This window comes from Nyctibius grandis, chromosome 1 (assembly GCF_013368605.1).
Source record: "Nyctibius grandis isolate bNycGra1 chromosome 1, bNycGra1.pri, whole genome shotgun sequence".
NCBI classification, from domain to species: Eukaryota; Metazoa; Chordata; class Aves; order Nyctibiiformes; family Nyctibiidae; genus Nyctibius; species Nyctibius grandis.
In genome coordinates this window covers 26,385,295-26,403,711 of record NC_090658.1, presented here as the reverse complement: position 1 = coordinate 26,403,711, position 18,417 = coordinate 26,385,295, and the positions used below count along the sequence as shown (strand labels likewise).

General features: G+C 41.1%; 1 protein-coding gene across 5 annotated transcripts in view; it reads left to right on the top strand.

Annotated features, from left to right (window-relative positions):
* Window positions 1–16,296, top strand: part of TRERF1 (transcriptional regulating factor 1) — a 100,651-nt gene extending 84,355 nt beyond the window's left edge. For all 5 annotated transcript variants that reach the window (XM_068399867.1, XM_068399850.1, XM_068399859.1 and 2 more), the window contains 10 exons: window positions 3,438–3,807; window positions 4,409–4,469; window positions 5,234–5,373; window positions 6,094–6,197; window positions 7,402–7,477; window positions 12,375–12,463; window positions 13,294–13,407; window positions 14,205–14,393; window positions 14,889–15,097; window positions 15,755–16,296. In XM_068399867.1, the coding sequence (XP_068255968.1) occupies window positions 3,438–3,807; window positions 4,409–4,469; window positions 5,234–5,373; window positions 6,094–6,197; window positions 7,402–7,477; window positions 12,375–12,463; window positions 13,294–13,407; window positions 14,205–14,393; window positions 14,889–15,097; window positions 15,755–16,076 (1,674 nt within the window). In that variant the 3' untranslated portion in view covers window positions 16,077–16,296. The remainder of the gene's footprint in view (window positions 1–3,437; window positions 3,808–4,408; window positions 4,470–5,233; window positions 5,374–6,093; window positions 6,198–7,401; window positions 7,478–12,374; window positions 12,464–13,293; window positions 13,408–14,204; window positions 14,394–14,888; window positions 15,098–15,754) is intronic.
* Window positions 16,297–18,417: the final 2,121 nt, after the last annotated feature.

The window sequence follows — 18,417 nt, the reverse complement described above, 5'->3', positions numbered from 1 at the left end:
CCTCAGCTGAAAATAAATAATTTGAAATTGGAATGTGATATTCTTTTATCCCACTAGAACAAAGGGATTTAGTATCTTTTTACTGGTTTTGTTTTTTCCTTTTCAGGCTGCTTTGTTTTTATGTTATTGCTTAAATTCAGCAATTTTATTTCTTCCTGTTTTTTAAAGTCGGATATAGGTGCTTCTCATTTCAGCCGAAGACGGAAGGGCACTGTGCAGTGCTTACAGTGTGTGCCCTAAGCCAATATGAAGCTTGCCGACACAAAGCTTTGCAATGAAGTCATTTTTCCCTTTCTCTCTGCGTGCATCAGATCTAAGGGTTAATCATTGGGAATTCTGATGGAGGAAAAATAGCTATGCTTAGTGCTTTCATTTCACTCATAAAACTGAAATTGTCAGGCAGCACAAGGAATTGATGAGTACTTGAATGAGGTGTGAGAATGCTCTTTATTATTGTCCTGAAAGAGCCCTGGAGCAAGCAGTATTTACTTCGTGTTCCATTGTAGGAATAGATGTGCTTGTTCCTTTAAATCCATGCCTGCAGACTATGCCATGATAAGAGATTACTGGGCAGTATGAGTACTGTATGGTATTATCTGTATAATGCAGAGAAATACTCTAGTGATTTTTGTTTTCCTTCTTCTCATGAGGCTGATGGCCAAACGAGGGGATAGCATATACCATTGTGGGTGACTCCTTATATTTGTCACCCCCTCCTGACCCTTCAGTCAGATATACAAACTAGTTTTAAATATATATAAAATCTGTTACTCTCTTCCTTTCAGACAGAGGTTTTACACATTACTTTCACTTTACTGTGGAAGCCAGCATCTCGCAATACTTAGCTTGTAACTCAACAGTACAATTTTTCTTTTCTATTTCTAGTTTCTGGAGAGAAAAGGGACGGTCTTTTCTGAATCCTTGGGCTCTGAGTGGGAGATCTTCTCTAGAGACATCAGAGTAGGTGGCTTGGGCTTGAGTATTTCTGCAACATATGTAAAGTGACTGTGATTAAATCTGCCAGTGTTTGGCTAAATGTGCGCGCATTCATTCAATCAAAATTGTGCTTGCAGTCTTTGTTATTGCCCAAGCAAACTGAACTCGTGCAGTTTCCTCTCGGCATCATATCTTTTATCTAAGCAGTATCATTGGAAATGTTCAAAGAGCAAAAGATCTACAGTTCCCTTTTCTTCTCTAAAGAGATTGTGCCATTGGAGCCTTTTTTATTTTTTTTAATACCAAAGAAGTGGAGCTGTGTTGCATTTATTTATACTGTACTTTGAGTTGTCCAGAAAAGCTCCCACAAAGCTCATGGAATCAGTAAAATCAAACAGCAGATGGAAACTAAATATTCAGCAAGGCTACGGGATGGTGAGCTGAAGCTAGCAGTGAAGTGAGCTCCATCAGGATCTACCCGGAGTGGATCTATCAAGGTGCAGCAGCAGGACCCACAAGGATGCATTCAGTTTTGGATAATGGGAATCAGTTCCTGGAGCTTCAGGAAAGTATTAGGGTGATTCTGTATTGAGAGCCCATGGACATCACAATCTCCTTTAATATTCAATGTGATCTTTTTTGAAAGTAGTGTTGGCATAACCACACTGAGGCTAAGGTATACTGTAGGTGAAGGAGCGTATGAGATGGAGGTGTTTAGGACTTCTGAGATGTTGTCTTGGTTGGTTAGTTTGCTTTATGCAAATGAGAAGAGGAGTACCAGGTCTCACATTTAAAGAGCAGAACAAAATGAGCCCTTAATGAAAGACTTGGATCTGGCCTTCTCGGATTTAGGTTTCGGTTTGTTTGTTTTTTCCCTTGAGTTTAGGATTTTTTCCCCTTTCTCCTTTCTGAACACTAAATGTTCACCATCGTGATAGACTATGTTTGTGGTTACAGATAATCCTCACCCTTTCACTGTTCTTAATGTCTCTTATCAACAAAATTCTCTGTAAAGCTGCATTTTTTCCTGCAAAAGGAAAACTCTTCCAAAACTTAATTTTTTTGGAGAGAAAAACATGTCAACAGCTGTTGGAGAGGATACAGCCATGAACTAACAGAGAGGACAGGACCTCTGTAATCAAAAACATTTCCACAAGCTGGAACATATTAACATAAGGGATAAAGGGTGACAGTGCTAATACTCCTTTAACATGATTTTTATTGGGTGAATGTGATTCTAAAGAACCACCCATGGTGTAAAATGTATCATGGCTAAACATACATTGTAGTAATTTACTTTATGTAGTAGTACAATTTACCAGATGATGCAGACATTCTGGAGTAACTGTGAGGGTGGTGAGACACTGGAACAGGTTGCCCAGAGAAGCTGTGGATGCCCCCTCCCTGGCCGTGTTTAAGGCCAGGTTGGATGGGGCTTTGAGCAACCTGGTCTAGAGGAAGGTGCCCCTGCCTGTGGCAGGGGGGTTGGAGCTAGATGATCTTTAAGGTCCCTTCCAACCCAAACCTTTCTATGATTCTATTCTATATGTCAAAAATTTTCTTACTCTTTCCAAGTTTATCCTAAAGAAGATCTACAACCTGAACATTTGAAAGCAGTATATTTAATACTGTGTTCATCTACCAGCTTCTGTGTGTTCTTAAAGCACAACCTGAGAACCTGTTTCTTCCTACTTCACCCCCACCCCCCAGAAATCCAGATTCCAGGTTTGAACAAATTCTGTGCCTTCTGCTTCTGTGGTCTCTAAGGATTTATTGTTAAATGATTTTTAACATTCAAATTCTAGAATTTGAGGCATGTTACAGTGTGTGAATTTCCCAAATGGTCATCTGCTACCCTTTTTCCTCCAAGGAAAGAGGAGAGAGCTAAGTTAAAGATTTGTTGCAGCTGGACTGTACTCAAGCTGATGGGAATGTAGTGATAAGAGGCAAAGAATTTGAATTTATTACATTTTTCTTCCTTTCCTGCTGCTGAGTACTGCAGTAATTTCAGTGAGCTCATATGTCCTTCCTAGTAAAACAAAATAAATGCATTGGAAAACATCTTATATAAAGTTTCTAATAAACTATGACTGGGTAATGAAGTAACTCCCAACAACCTGTGTGTGTGCAGTGCAAATAGAAGTGCCCCGGGGTGTTTGGGTGGAGCTGAAGCAGGGTGTGGGAGACTCATGGCCTGGGAGAGCCGTTCCCTGCACCTTCAAAAGCTGGTAGCAGTCTCTCAATGTCTCTGCCTGTGGCTCAGCCCTACCTTGACCCAGGGGGCTTGCTGAGGGAGGTAAGGGTAATTTGTCCTGGTTTTTCTCACTCCCCTGAGGTTTCTGTGTAGCACCAGATACTGTACTGACCAGGCTTATTATGGTGTTACCTGAATAACTGGTAGTAACAGCTTTTCTATGGCTGTTGCCCTAAGCTGTAGGGGATTGTGTGCAAACCACATTTAAGCATGCCTAAATACTAAAGTTCTGTGTGTTTTCATTTAGGAAATTAGCAAAAAACCTCATCAAAGTGCTGTAAAATTGGAAGAAAACTTCAAACCATTGCAGGACAAGAAGAAGTATCGGCACAGACCTGAACCTCTCTTCATACCTCCTCCTTCCTTCAACTTCAGCATGTCCCACTCCGGTGCCACCCTGTACCAGAGTCAGCTTCGCTCTCCCCGTGTCCTTGGAGATCATCTGCTAGACCGAACGCATGAGCTCCCCCCTTACACTCCGCCACCGATGCTTAGTCCAGTTCGGCAAGGGTCTGGTCTCTTCAGCAATGTTATCACATCATCTCATAGCACTTCACATACTCAGCTGCCACTTACTCCACTGACACCTACTCCACGCGTGCTCCTGTGTCGGTCTAGTAAGTGTTATGTTTACAGAGTGGCAGTACGTAGTAAATACCACTGTCCTCTCTTCCAGTGTTACCACACTGGTGATTTTTATATGTGCTCACGTGCATGGCTGGTTCTGCTACTTCACAGGAAAAGTCCGTCTTTATCAGGGTTTTTGCCTTGGATTTTGTAGAGGTGCTGTTAAAGCATAAAGTAACTAGAGGAGCCTTAGCAGTGAGTAAGGCTGTGATCTTTCAGTGTGGTCTGCCTCAAGAAAGGACCACCATGCCTCTCATTACATCTGGGCCTTCTGAAGTGGAGGGAAAAGACCTGGTCTGAGACATGGGGTTCATTTTAAGTGTTTGTTGTTCAGTGCTTCACAAGAAAAGGTGTCTAATCATACGTGATCGGGGCAGTAGAAACCTCTGCAAGTTAGGACATATCTGTTACCTATAACTATTTAGACTGTTTCTGTCTAAATATTGATAAAGGATCATTTTTGCTTAATAGACTGGAGTAATGTTGATGTTAATAGGGAGGTGGCAATGCAGCCCTGGAGGTGCAGCATCAGCAGTGATACAGTTGATATGAAAATACCCTTTTAAACTCAAACTCCAATCTCTGTTTCAGATAGTATTGATGGAAGTGTCATTCCGGTGACGCCTGGGCCTGGAGAACAGACTGTTGAACCGTAAGAAAAACAATATTGTTTTTGTCACTGCTTTTGTAGGCTGGCTCCAGTGTAGTGTGTAGCCTGAAGTGTTTTGAACTAGGCAGGTAGTGTTCAACTGCCTGAAATCATGTTGGGCTGAATGCATTTAAGGTTCCTGTGGATGGTGGCTGAGGACATTGGGAGCTAAGTGGCTGTGGGAGATGTAGATGTCGTGGCTCAAAAATGCTAGGAGAGGCTTGGTGGGAGCCACTGAAGGTGAAAAAAGGGTTAATGATGGCTGGGAAGAGGGCTATGAGGAGAAAGTATGTTGATCCAGTACTCTTGCTTTTATATGTATTAACTGTGGAGTTTTGGAGAGGTGTTACCTGGTAGGTTCCCCAGGGCAATCTGCAAATAGGGTTGTCCCTCAGTAGCAATGTCTCTTTCTGCTCTCTGCTGGAGAGTGCCATTCTCTATGGAACAGAAAGTTATTGTTTCTGGCATCTAGCCTCTTTCCTAGTCAGCACGCCTATAGGCCAGCTTGGGTTGTCCATAAGGTATGGTGTCTTGGTATAGTTTAAATTGTGCACTGAAATTTCAGGTTCTCCCAAGAGATCAGTTCTCTCTGATATTCGGAGTACTTATCCCACTGAGGGTAAAGCATTGCGTAAAGCAATCTGACGCAATTTCCTGCCACTGCAGTGTAATAAAAGTTTTGTTGGAAACGAAGTGAACAGTAATGTGACTTCTGTTTCTTTTTCTGCACATTGTGTAGTTGAATACTTATTTATTTGTCTCTATAGACGAATCAATATCGGGTCCAGGTTCCAGGCTGATATTCCTGAGCTGCAGGACAGATTGCTAATGGAGAAAGATGTGCACAAAGCTACTTTGGTTTGGAAACCATGGCCAGAACTGGAAAACAAAGTCTTCCAACAAAGAGGTACAATGATTTGCCATTTTAGAAGTTCATACATCACCCTGTGCCTTTTGAAGAAATTCACATTGATTTCTCATGTGTATACTGTACAAGATGTTCAAGAGGGTATTAATTACTGAGAATGCAGAGCAAGAGACCAGAACTGCATGTTACAGATTCAGAGTAACAACATTATATAGTGGCACTTAAAGTGAAGTCTGGATGAACTGTTTCCTGGTAGCAAGGGAGGAAAGATCGTTGCTGGGAAGTGGTTTTTTGGATACTGAACTGTCTGATAAGGGCAGAGATCACAGATGAGAGTAGCTGATGGCTCCTGGGCCTGTCCTGTGACCATAACTGAGAGGAAATGTGATGGGCTCAGTGGCTTCTACCAGTCCTGAGCAGAGTTTGTTCCTGCTTTCAGCATGATTAATTTCTGTTTCTCTAGCCTGGCTAGAGCCTTCTTAGCACAGCAGCATCACTGGCCTGCGTAAGCCACTGCCTCACAACCACATCTCTGCCTCTGGCTCTGCAGTAGCCTGTCCCATCCCAAGGGTGCACTCTACAAATCCCCTCCTCAGTGAGTGATCCTAAAACCAGGAGATGAGGTGCTGGGGAGAGAGATTATGAAAGCTGCTGCCCTGAACTACATTGTCTTTGAGTGGCATTACAGAATCGTTGCCTCTGGATGTTTGACTGACAGTTTACTGTATTGGCAGTAAAATGTTAACTTGTTTCTGACAGTGGACGACCTTTTAAATATGAGCTGTTCCAGTGTGTTACCTGGTGGAGGAACTAACTCAGAATACGCTTTGCACTCTCTCTTTGAGGCGAAAGGAGATATTATGGTAAGATAAGCTGAAAGGGGAGATATGATCCTCTTCTGCAGCTAAATTAGCATGCTTTATTAAATGAATTTAGATATGGTTATATAAAAAAGAGATTTCTGATTGATTAGCAGTGATGCTTTAAACATACTGTAACATTTTTGGGGAGTGACTGTTCTCTTTAATTCTTTAAGAAATTTAAATTTCAAAGCAGTGCCTCTCTGAAGGCTTACTGTATATTTCATATAGATAAGATTACTCAGTTTATAGCCTTGGGGCTTTGAATGTCTCCCAGTGCTTGCTCCAGCCCTGATATTTCACAAGCTTCATATTTGGTCACAGAGAGCTTAGTCCTCTTCTAGCCCTTATAAAAACCCTTTTTTGTAGCAGCAATCACATCTACTTATTTGTTCAGAACTGTGAGGTAATTGCACACAGTTCTCATATAAATAATGCATTTCAAATATTTGCATTAGTTTAGTGATGGGAATGTTATTAGCTAGGGCAAAACATCCATTTTGCCCAGTGCTGGGGAAAGACAAGGCCCTGCACCAGTTCCTGGAAAGCCAGTTTAAACCAAAATGCAACAGAACACAATGCTGGAATGAATTTCACAAGATTGTCTAATACAGTGGTTTTTAGCTTGTGTCCCAGTTTCCTTAGGCTCTGTTAGCTGTATCTGAGGGGTGTGAGACAGGTGACTGAACTTAATGTCAGGACGTGAAATTTGCTACACAGGGGGGTCTGCATTGTCACAGGAAAAACTTACAGACCCACAAATCATCTGTCTCCCTGATCCAAAGGAGGATTAACTACGCTTGCTGTCATTCCTGACAGATGTTGAAGTACAGAGATATTCTAAAAGACTTAATGCTATAAATATTAATGCTATCAAACCAACCATTAAATATTAGTAGTAATTAACACTATCAAATCAAACACTATAAACATATTTGTATGTAGCAAGCAGAAGGGAGGGAAGAGCTGAAAGTTGCTAAGTAATAGCGACATTTGTGCTAATTAAGGCAGGACAGGTGTGCATTGGTGCTCTTCTGTGAGGTACAGTGTTAATGGGCCTTGGAGGAATTTGATGTGGTTTCAAATGACAGAAAAGAAAAAAGAGAAAATTAATTCATATCCTCATGCCAAATAGTTTTCTAAATGCAGTTGTATGCAGCAGCTGACTGCATTTGCTAATTCTGTTTTTCCTTGCTTTTTCATTTAGATTGCTCTTGAGAAGCTGCTGCTGAGAAAGCCAGTGAGATTGAAGTGTCATCCTTTGGCAAATTACCACTACGCCGGTAGGTTTCCTTGTGATCTCTGTCTGCTGGTTTATAGAGTTGAAGGCTGGCATCCCAGGCTGGAGCATGGGATCACGCTGCACTCTCTGCTGTCAGCTGCAAGGATGGCAGCCTCTAATAGAGAGGTGAAGTGGACAGTGCTGAGGGGTACTTTGGAGCCTTTTGTTAACAAGTTTGACATTTTTTCACCTGACTGAGGATGTACAGAAACTTTGCATCCATGTTGCTGTGTAGTGTTCTACAGATTTAAAACTGCCTTGAGTGATTCTTTTCCTCTTTTGAACTAAATTTTAATTTGTTGATCTTCTTTTAAAATTGCTGCTATCGATATATTATAATTTACTAGCAGTAAGGTCTTCATTTTCTGGTATGTAAATGTCTGCCGTCATGCCTTCCTTTTCTGAGGTGATGGTGCATGATAAATGAATATGATAACCATGAGCATCCTTCTAAAGAGGCAGTGCTGTAACTCTTGCTAGCATTGAGTACTAAATACAGAGCCTCTCTTTGCATGGATCTAGCTGAAAAAAAAAGCAGGTCTGGGATGGTGACTTCTTTAACAAACACAGCAAGAACCACCTTTTGGTGATGAAGCAAAAGTGCTCTGTGAAATACACAAGGTGGTGTTAAGCCATTGGACTTAAGTTATGTCACCTAAGCATAGGTAGCACATGTCCCTCCTCTGCAGCCCTCCATGTTATTCCTTAATGCTTCGTAGCGACTAACAACTGCTTGGTCACACAGAATAGGATTTTACATAAGAGATTTAAGACTTTATCTCCAGTTCAGGCTCAATAGGAAGCAAGCCAAGAATCTTCTGGTGGTCAGTCAGTCCATCACAATGTCCAGGGTCATATACTCATTTCCAGTTATAGTCATTGTGCCACATCAGTATAGAAGGAAGCAATGTCCTGGCTGTAGCAGCTCACTGGAAAGATTCCCAAGTAACAAGAACTCTTTTGTAAAGCAACTCCTTAACCCCTTGGCCTGAGAACAAGAACAGAAACATGTTTGATGGCAGCTGATAATGAGAGTGAATAAATGTGAAGATCAGGTTTTCGGTCTTGGCTGGGGGAAATGCCTAGTGCCTTTGATAACAGCTCTGTTGCAGTCCAAAGAGTGGACATGGGGGTGGATGGAGAAGGAGGACATCAGCCAGGAACTTTGACCAGGGTCTCTTGTCTGAAGAGATGACACCAAATCATATGTGTGAGACAGTCCAGGGCATGAGAGTGGGAAGATGAGGAGATATCCCAGCAGCCTCATCCTCAGTGAGCAATCTAATTAGCAGAGCAGATAAGAAATTTCTGCCTGTGTGGCAAAGGAGGAGGAACAGTCTTTATACTGAAGCAACTTCACAGCAGTTTCAGAAAGTGTTTTATTGTGATTCAGGGAGGAGCCAGGAGAGACTGTTTTGTTTAAACTTTCACATGAGATGACTCTAATCCTTGTTAACTAGCATTGAGACCTGTGGATATCAGTGTATCCCTATTTCTTAAGCAGCAAAAGAAGTTTGATTCTGCTTATCACAGCATGGAACAAAATCCCACCAGTCTGGATTTAAGTACCATAAAATAACACGACAAAGCATTACTTACTAATGCTCTTGAATGGAACATGTGATTGCAACTTATATTGACAGCCATGCTCTAGCACCATGCAGCAGCTCTTCAATAATAGTTTATTTGTGGTTGATAATCAGCCAGTCGAGGCATATGGGAATTTCTCACAATCTAGTGCATGAATAGCTTAATATAACTTCGAGTGGCATTTGTTTGGGTTAACTCTTTGGGCTTTCTGCTCTGTACGCAGAAATCACAGCTCTCAGGCACCACCACGTTTAAATGTGGAATAGACCAAAACAGAGCATGACACTGATTCATGAGAATTAACTGATATCACAAATAAATATCCAAGCTCATCCTTAGCATTGCCCTCGAATGAAGGTACAAGCGAACAGCTCACCTTTGAAACCTGCTGGCTCGTGAGGGAAGCAGGTTGTAAAACTTGAGGCTTTTCTGTTGTGTGCCAAGAGAGCTGGGCATGCTGACCCAGGGCTGCTTGGAAGAACACCCTAATCTCTCTGTCCTAATGCCTTGCCATCTGTCAGGATGGTGTTTTAGGGGAGAGGGAACACATATCTAATACAAGAGGAGCGCTGTTGCAAACACTTGAATTGTTTTCATTTGAACAGTGGAATTTCTCAGGTCTGAAGTTCTCCTGCAGTGAGAATTGCAGGAGAGGTGGTCTCTGAAATAATGTGCTTCAGGCAATCTGAAAACTTCTTGTACCTACTGTGATAAGGTATAGACCCAGTGTATGCTGTAGGTAATGGATTTGAGCCACCTCTTGGCGGGCGGGAGGGGGGGGGGGGGGGCGGCGCTCCCTGGGTGTAGGTGTAACCCCCTTGAAACCCACAGATTGGGCCCAAAGTCCCCAAATTTGTAGAAGATATTTATTGTCAGTTAATGAGTGCAAAAAACAATATAACAGATAAAACAGAATGTAGAATAAATGTCTAAAGATAAAGATCAGCTTTAAAATTTGATCTGTATTCCAAAGTCCAAAATTCTTTCTTGCTGCATTGCAGATATCTCTCTATACACGTTCTCTATATCTCCCTCAAGCTAACAAGAGCAAAAGCGGTTTCCCAGCAACCAGAGTTAAAAACAGCTTTTCTTCTGTCTCTTTTCATATACAGGATTTATTCTGTTAATTAGGTTACTTCCAATTAACCCGCATAATCTTATAAGGGTCTCTGCTAATACCACAGCTATTGGGAAACTCTGTAAGGCCTGAATCCTCCATAGGTGTACAATAAAACGAGTTCATGGAAGTGAGTCTTTATTATTATTAATTTATTTATTTATTTATTTTCAAGAGGGTGCGGTAGAGGCAGGAGAGCATGACTAGGGAGGTTTGCTGAAAACTAAAATCTCTCCTTTGGTGTTGCCCTGCTTTTTAAAGTTATTCTTTGGCATAGTAGAGCAGGCTGTTGCACTGAATGAGTGCATTTACCCCTGCCTGAAGGGAGGCTAAATGCGAATGAGCAGCAAGTTGTGTAAGAAGGGAATGATGCTGGTTCAGGGTGGGAAAGATGGGAAGGCAGTGTGTCAGCAAGAAGATCTTTGGGTGATAACGGGATACGTAAAACTTGGGGCTTGAAGCTAGTACCTTTCTCTGACACTTAAGAGAGCTTTAGTGTAAATCTTTGTGGAAATAACTAACGCTTGCTTATATCCAGTACTGGAAAAGCCTGCAGAAAACAGGTTGCAAAAAAGTTAATTTTGTAGTTTTTGGCATATGATGGAGCGGTGAGATACCTGCTCTAAGCTTGTGAGTCTGGGAGCTGAAACTGAAAAGCAAAACATTTGCAGTTCATGAAAAAAACCCTTTTTTTTTTTTTTTAATTTTATAGACATAAGTAATCTGTAGAGTTCAACACCACCATGCATGGTGCCAAGCCCAAGTTAATTGAATTTGGTGCAGAGGCAAGCATTTCTATGGAGAATGGAAACGTTGACAGGAATATTAGGGATTTCTTTTGATAAAAGTTTTAGATGTTTCAGAAACTCTCAGACAGACTGGAGTAGAATCTTCTCATAGTGTAAGTCATTTCAAAGGCATCCGCTTTGTGGCTTCTTGCATATCCTTCCTCTAATGTATGTAATGCTGCCCACTCTTACAAACAGGACACTGCTTTGATGTAGTAGAGCAATCCCGTGTTCCTTCTGTTTGACTAATACTGAGGAAGCACAAATTCATTTCAATTTAAATGTTGATTTCATATTTTCTTGGGCAGTTAGGCCGGTGAAACAAACACAGAATAACAGTATTTGAAAGTTTTATATACAACTTCCATTAAATGATCAGAAAGCACTTTGTGCGTATTGCACATTGCTACAATCTCTATCTACTTGTGACCTCTGTCACAGAGGATTTAAACATCTTGCCTCAAGCCATGCAAGTGAAGAGCTGCAAAAGGACCATATAAGACTTACCATCTGGAGAACAAAAGGATAGATGAACTTCTGTGTTGCTGAATGTAAAGTGGCATATAGGGGAATAAGCAATACAAGCTTTACATATAAAATTATGAGCTCTGTGGTGATACTTCTCAATTAGAGTGAGACCTTGGGATTATAATGCTAGTTCTATGAAAGCATTGGCTCTGTATTTTACAACAGCGAAAAAAGAACCCAAGTCGAATGTTAAGAGGATAGAAAACATGGTGATGCCACTATGCAAGTCTGTGAATTGCTTGTATGTTGACTATTAAGTGCCTTTCTGATCCCTTCATTTCTATAGGAATGTTTTAGTACTGAAAAAGGTTCAGAGAGGGACAGCAGTAATGACCAAAGGTGTGGGAGTGACAGAAAGGACATGCAGTCCTGAATAGCATGGAGATGATGGTTGGGATTGAAGAACAAAGGGTCATCCAGTGAAGCTACTGGGAGCCAGGAAACAAAGAAAAGGAGGTGGTTCTTCATGCGGAGAGTCTACTAACCTGTGAAACTCCTCTGCAAAGGATGTTTTAGGTGCAAGAAGTTTTCTTGGTTGAAAGGAAGAGTGGGTCAGCACTTACAAGGATAGTAACTAAATAAGCAAATTGCAACAGACTCGGGAAATCCCCTGTGCCGAAAGCAGTCAGAGGTTAGGAAAAATGAGGGAGAGGCGCTGTATTTGCTTGCCCTGATCTTACTGTTTCCTAGGCAACTGCCTGTGACCACTGCTGGAGACCAAAAATGGGTTAGATGGACTCGACGTCTGAGTCAGTACAGCCATACTTGTATTTGGGTAGCAGCAATCTCTAGCGTGTGCTTAAGGTTTCAGCTACTACATCAACATAAAGGTGGTGGATTTTTATCATTTATAATGAATTCACTCTTCCTTTAAGGCTCTGACAAATGGACGCATCAAGAAAGGAGGCTGTTCAAAGAGGCATTGTCCACCTACAGCAAAGATTTCATATTTGTACAGAAAATGGTAAAGTTATTTCTGTTCTGTCAATTGTTTTTTCCATTTGCTGCATTCTGTTCCCTTTCATTTTCCCTCCAGTGCCAGACCAGCTTATTGCAGGGATAGAGCCAGTAGTGGTTACCAGAGCGTCGTTAGGAGCAGTATATTCTATTTGGTGTACCTATGTATGCAACTGCAGCACCAGTAAAAAACAGTTAAAAATAAATAAATAAAATCTGCTCCTCTTGTTGTTATTATATGTAAAAGTTTCCACACCTGGAATCCAAGTCACGGTCTTCTATGTGTGAGACAAGCATGGTGCTCCGCTGTCATCTTGGTGTTCTCTTGCGCTTTGTTAAAAGATACCCGAGTCACTGGCATTGAGCTTTGCGCCAGAAGGGGTTGAAACCCGTTAATGAAGAATGTGTTTGGGCTTAGTTTTCCTGTTCTGCCACAAAGCAGAGAAGGCAAGGTGTATACCTCTCAGGGCAGAGTACCTTACTTGTTAGCTCAAATGTTGAAAAACATTTGGGTTTATGGAAACCAAGTCTTAATTCCTAAATTTCTTGGTGATATGGTACACTTAAGCTACAAAAGTATATTCTCAGTCATTTTCTGACTAGACTCTAGAGAATCCCAGAGAAATGTACTGAAGCTGAAAAAGTCAACACAAATTTGATTGGAAAACAATAACTAAAAAAAAGTATTCTACAAGAGTACTCCTGTTGTAGTCAAACTTTTTTTTTCTCCATTTGAATGTTTGAGAAATAAAGCCTGCCTCTTGGAATATATTAAAATTGTTTTGAATGAAAGCAAAAAATTGAGACTGGACTATTTCTGCCATTACTTAACTACAGGTTAAGTCTAAGACGGTTGCACAATGTGTGGAATACTACTATACCTGGAAGAAAATCTTGCGTTTGGGACGGAAACACAGAACACGTTTAGAGAAAAAAAGAGAGGAATGTCTGGTAAGTCTAGAAGAATATGAAAAAGTTTAACATGTGATACTTTTCATGTTCATCCTGTTTTGAGGAGGAGGTTGAACTAGATGACATAGGTCTCTTCCAACGGAAATTATTCTGTAATTCTAAATTATGTTCTGTATGAGCATTCTGTGACCTCAGCTACAGCAAGATTTTGTGTTCCTGGACTGTAATAGGATAAAAGTGTTTTGACTAGTGCATTATCTAACTCTAGTCCAGCAATTATGGCTTCTGCTACTGATGAAGCAGGTAAACCTCTGTAAATTATTCCTGTGCCTGTGTGTGTGTGCTCCTAAAGGCTGCTCTAATGTTCTAGTACAAATACCATTTACACAGAATGGCAATGCAATTCTTCATGTGCAAGTTCTGTGTTACAGGTAGTCTTGAGAGATGTGGGGTTTGGTTTTTGGTTTTTGTGGTTTGTTTTTTTTTAAATGGGTCATTTAATTTGACTGTGAGTATAGTGTACATTGCCATTCTAACAGTTGGGGGAGAGTATTGCACCTTAGCATCTGTGGACTCTTGGAGCCACAGCACTGTAATACAGATGGAGGGTGTTTTGAGCAGTGCAGTGAAGCTTCATAAGCTGTAGCTTGTCCATTAAGGGATGGTAGTTCCAGCAAGGCCAAAGGTTCATTCAAGATGGGAAAAAAAACTGAAACGTGGAAGCAGACTTGACTAAGCAGCATGCTGCTCCAGTACTGCCTATGTACTACTTACCCCCAGTCCTGTCTGTCTTTGACCGTATTTCTAGTATTTGTTAAATGTGCTGTCTATTTCAGACAAGTGGAGAAGAGGAAGTGTTAGAGGAAGATGAGGAGATCGAGGAAGACAGAAAGGAAGAAAGGGAAATGCAGAAGTCTCCTGACCCACCAGCTATCCCTCTTGTTGGACCTATAGATCTGCCTGCCCTTCAGAGTCTTTCACTTTCTTCGTCCTCCTTCATCTGTGAAATGCCAAACTGTGGCGCTGTACGTGTGTTTGGTATCTTTAATAGTGGGGGGGGGGGGCGTTGTACGCTAGTGAATTGTGAGTTTTGGAAATCAGAGGTTTAGACCATTCCTGGCCAGTGATATCTTCTGAATATCTTTGGACAAATCATTTTGCCTGCTTTTAATTCCCACATCACAAAATATAGGCAATATGCTGATCTGTATGTAAAATTGAATCCTGAGATGTTGTATCAAATTAGAAATACCATGTGGTAACAGCTCTGATTACCTTTTTTGTTATACAGCTGTAATAATAGGATAGCTCACTGGTTTGTTTTATTATGACTGAGTTTCTTTAGTGGGATATAGCTCAGGGCAAGCAGCATTTGACCAGGTAGATTGTTTATGCATATTAGACATGTACAGTTGTTCTGTTGTTACATGCATTCAGCATACTTCCTTCTGCAGTTCCTGTTCTAGTGCAGTATTTCTTGATTTTTATTTTGTTCTTCCCTCCACCCTACTCCCCGTCAGGTGTTCAGTTCCCGACAAGCGCTAAACGGCCACGCTCGCATTCATGGAGGTACGAATCAGGTGACAAAAACCCGATGCACGATGCCAGGCACTAAGCAAAAATCTGGTACGCAGAGCGGATACTGCTCCATCAAGAGTTCACCTGCCCACAGCACAACAAGCAGCGAGACCGACCCAACAACAATTTTTCCTTGCAAGGAGTGTGGCAAGTAAGTGAATATGGCTGTCTGCAGCATCACATCACGTTTGCCTATTTATATTCCAGATGAACAGTGTTGCAACAAACTCTTTATTTTGCTCTGATGGTCTCAAAAGAACAGTTTCCCCTTAGGTGACATGTCCTCTTACCAAAACCTTGAGAGGTTAGTTTGCGTGACATTTTGGGTGCTTCTCTTGCAGTATTTACTCCAATTTTCCTGAATCTATTTACCTACTAGAATTTCTACATCTGACAGTCCAGCTTCCTGCTTCATCACAGACTTGCATGTGACAGTGGGCAACTTTCTCTGTTTCTGGGCTTGAATTTGTCCATCCTAACGTGGGATTCCTTCACTTTTTCCCCTGTTGCGCGAGGTTGTAGTGAAACTAAGCACAGGGAGAAAGAATTAGGATGTGCAGAGATACTGAAGCAACTATGGGAGTGACAAAATACCTCTGGCAGAGTCTGAGTAGGCCATTTTGATACTGTCAGGATGTATAAATCTGGTAGTCTGTCCCTGAAATTCTCACCATGGCATTGCAGACTTCACTGACTTCTATTTCAGGACAAGGAAGCAAATGTACTGATAGGTTGTTGAGTCTTTTTTGGCTCACTTCATCAAAAGCAATGCATTTTTATCTGCTTTTTTTTTCCCTTTAAAATTTAGGGTATTTTTCAAAATCAAAAGCCGCAATGCTCATATGAAGACTCACAGACAACAAGAAGAACAGCAAAGGCAGAAGGCTCAGAAAGCTGCTGTGGCAGCAGAAATGGCAGCCACTATTGCGAGAACTACTGGGCCGGTTGGGCATAGTTTGATCCCTCTGGATCACATGAGTTTGGTTAAACGTGTTGAAAATGTCGGTGACATTGACGACGACGTTGTTCAGGAGCTGGGTGATGTCATGGAAGAGAATGAAGTCATGAATGCTGACCTTTTACTGGATGATGAAGATGCAGATCTACTGCAGGATGATGCTGAGTTGTAAATAAAGTCATTTGATAAAGACAGCTACTGAGCACACCCTGAATGGATCAATCAGGAAACCTGGACTGCTTGTTTATTCCCCACTGATTGTAAACTACCTGTTGAAAATTATAATTCTTTTATCCAGGTCTAGAAAAAAAAGAAATCTGCTTTTTTCCCTTTTTTTTATTAATTTGTGTTTTGGGGGGAAAAATAAATAGTTGGTACAAATATTCTTATAAGGTGTTTTTATCTGAGCTCATTCTGCTGATAACTTCCAAGGCCACTAATTACAGAAGTTCACTGTTCTGCTGTCACTTCCCTCCAGACGTTCCCAGTAGGATCTTTAGTCTCTAACTCTTCCAAGTTTCATTTTACCCCAGTTGCAAGGATGATCTTCACACACTTCTGATGGAACATTTTTTTTTTGCCTATACTGGATCACTTCCAGCATCTTCTAGAGACTAAATGTCATCTCTGTTAAGGAGATGATTACATTCTGTGTCTTTGTGCTGTCATTTTAAGGGAGGTGGAGGAAAAAAAAATCTGATTTAACTGTGAAATAATTACAGGAGTGACTGTGTCATCCGTAGTATTGCAGTGCTCTTTCAGTTCTGTCTTGCCTTAAATGCATACATGTTAGGCAGTTTGTAAAGGCATTGGTTACACTGTATATTTTGGAGCTTCCATTTTAGCAAGGTTTTGATCTGCTGATTTTACGATGACCTAATTCAAGGATTGAAGAAAGAAGATGATTGTACTGTGGTTCTCATCATCTGATGGGAACACTGAATCAGGAACACTGCCTTGGTAATCAGATTGCACTGGAAATATATTTTGCTGTGACAATAAATCACACTGTTGAATAGCCATCTCAGTGGCTTTAGGAGAGCGTATGCTCGAGCAATGCAGGAGCTTGCTCTCTCACCAGGCAAATACAGGGAGACATTCTTGCCCATGGAACAGAGATGGATGGAGTATATGCCTTCAGCATGTTAGTTATTACTTGTAGGCATGAAATGTTATTCTTGTGCCATTTTCAGTCCTCCTCATTACATCAAATTCAACTGTTGTTTATTTAGTAAAACATACTCCAAAGGTGAGTTGACGTTGCTGTTTAATTACTGTTTCTCCTCCCTTAGGTTCAAATCTACATGCTGGATGTCTCACACCATTTATGTAAATTTAATTTGGTTCCCTGAGTAAACAGGATCGCAAAAGAATTGTACCTTGCAGAATTAAAGAATTAAGGAAGAATGGGAGTTAGGTTGAGTGGACCTTTAATTACAGAACATGAATACTGATTTTAGAGCTTTCACAGGTAGCAACACTGATTTTCTTGTGAATTTTGCACAGTAGAAGAGTATTGCTAACTTTATAAAGTATTTTATAAGCCTGATTTCAGATCTTCCAGATTTCAGAGTGGTTTGGTTTTTTTAATGGGTTGCGTTTTGTTTTGTTGTTTGGTTTTTTTTTTGCCACATTCCTGGCATCTTAAGCAGAATCTGAGAGATGGTGGATCTAATTTTCTACTTTCCTCCTTGTATAACTATGCAAAATGAGGGTAAACCATGGCACTTTTGTGTAGGAGTACCGGACCACACAAGTTCAAAACCAGTCGGACTCATTGGCAGAGAGGTGCCTTCTCTGTCAAAGCCAAATATGCGAATCCAAATGACCTGAAGTTTCTACTTAAGGTCGAATGTTCTGATACTGAAGAATTAACCCTTCAGGAGAATGGAAATCACTTCTCGGTTTCCGGTTACTGAAGTTCCTGCGTACGTGGTTTGTTCTAGTGTTTTTGGGGGTTGTTCCAGAGGTTTTTTTAGTTGTTTTTGACCAGCGGGTGGAATTTCACTCCCTCTGCTACATAAGGGATGATGTTCTCAATTACTGTACCTGTGAGTTTCAGGAGATCAGGCAGCAGCCACCTTTTCTTTCCCGAACTGCCAGTCAGCACACTCTCCAGCAGTTCCTGTCTGTGCTGTGACGTGTTACTTTCACAGAGACCATGCAACCCCTGTTCAGCAGACTGGGTGTTCAGCTGTATGCTGCCAACTAGATCCACTGATAATAAATTTTGTAGATTGTGCAAGTCTTAGTGGTTTGCAAAGTGGAGGCTTTTGTGGGTGCTAACTTGTGTTGGCTTTTGGGAGCCTGTGTTAGAACAAGCTGGCAGAGTCAACTCTTTCTCTTCCAAACTTATATCTTCTTGAACTTTTAAGGACCTTTCTGAGAAAGGCTGCTACACTGGAAAATGGAAACATGTTTTCAGATTCCCCTGTTAATGGTGGGAAAAAATTTGAGTGTTTAAGCAAAGTGAAAATTGAAGTCAGTGAGAGTTCTGCTTGAAGAACAGAGTG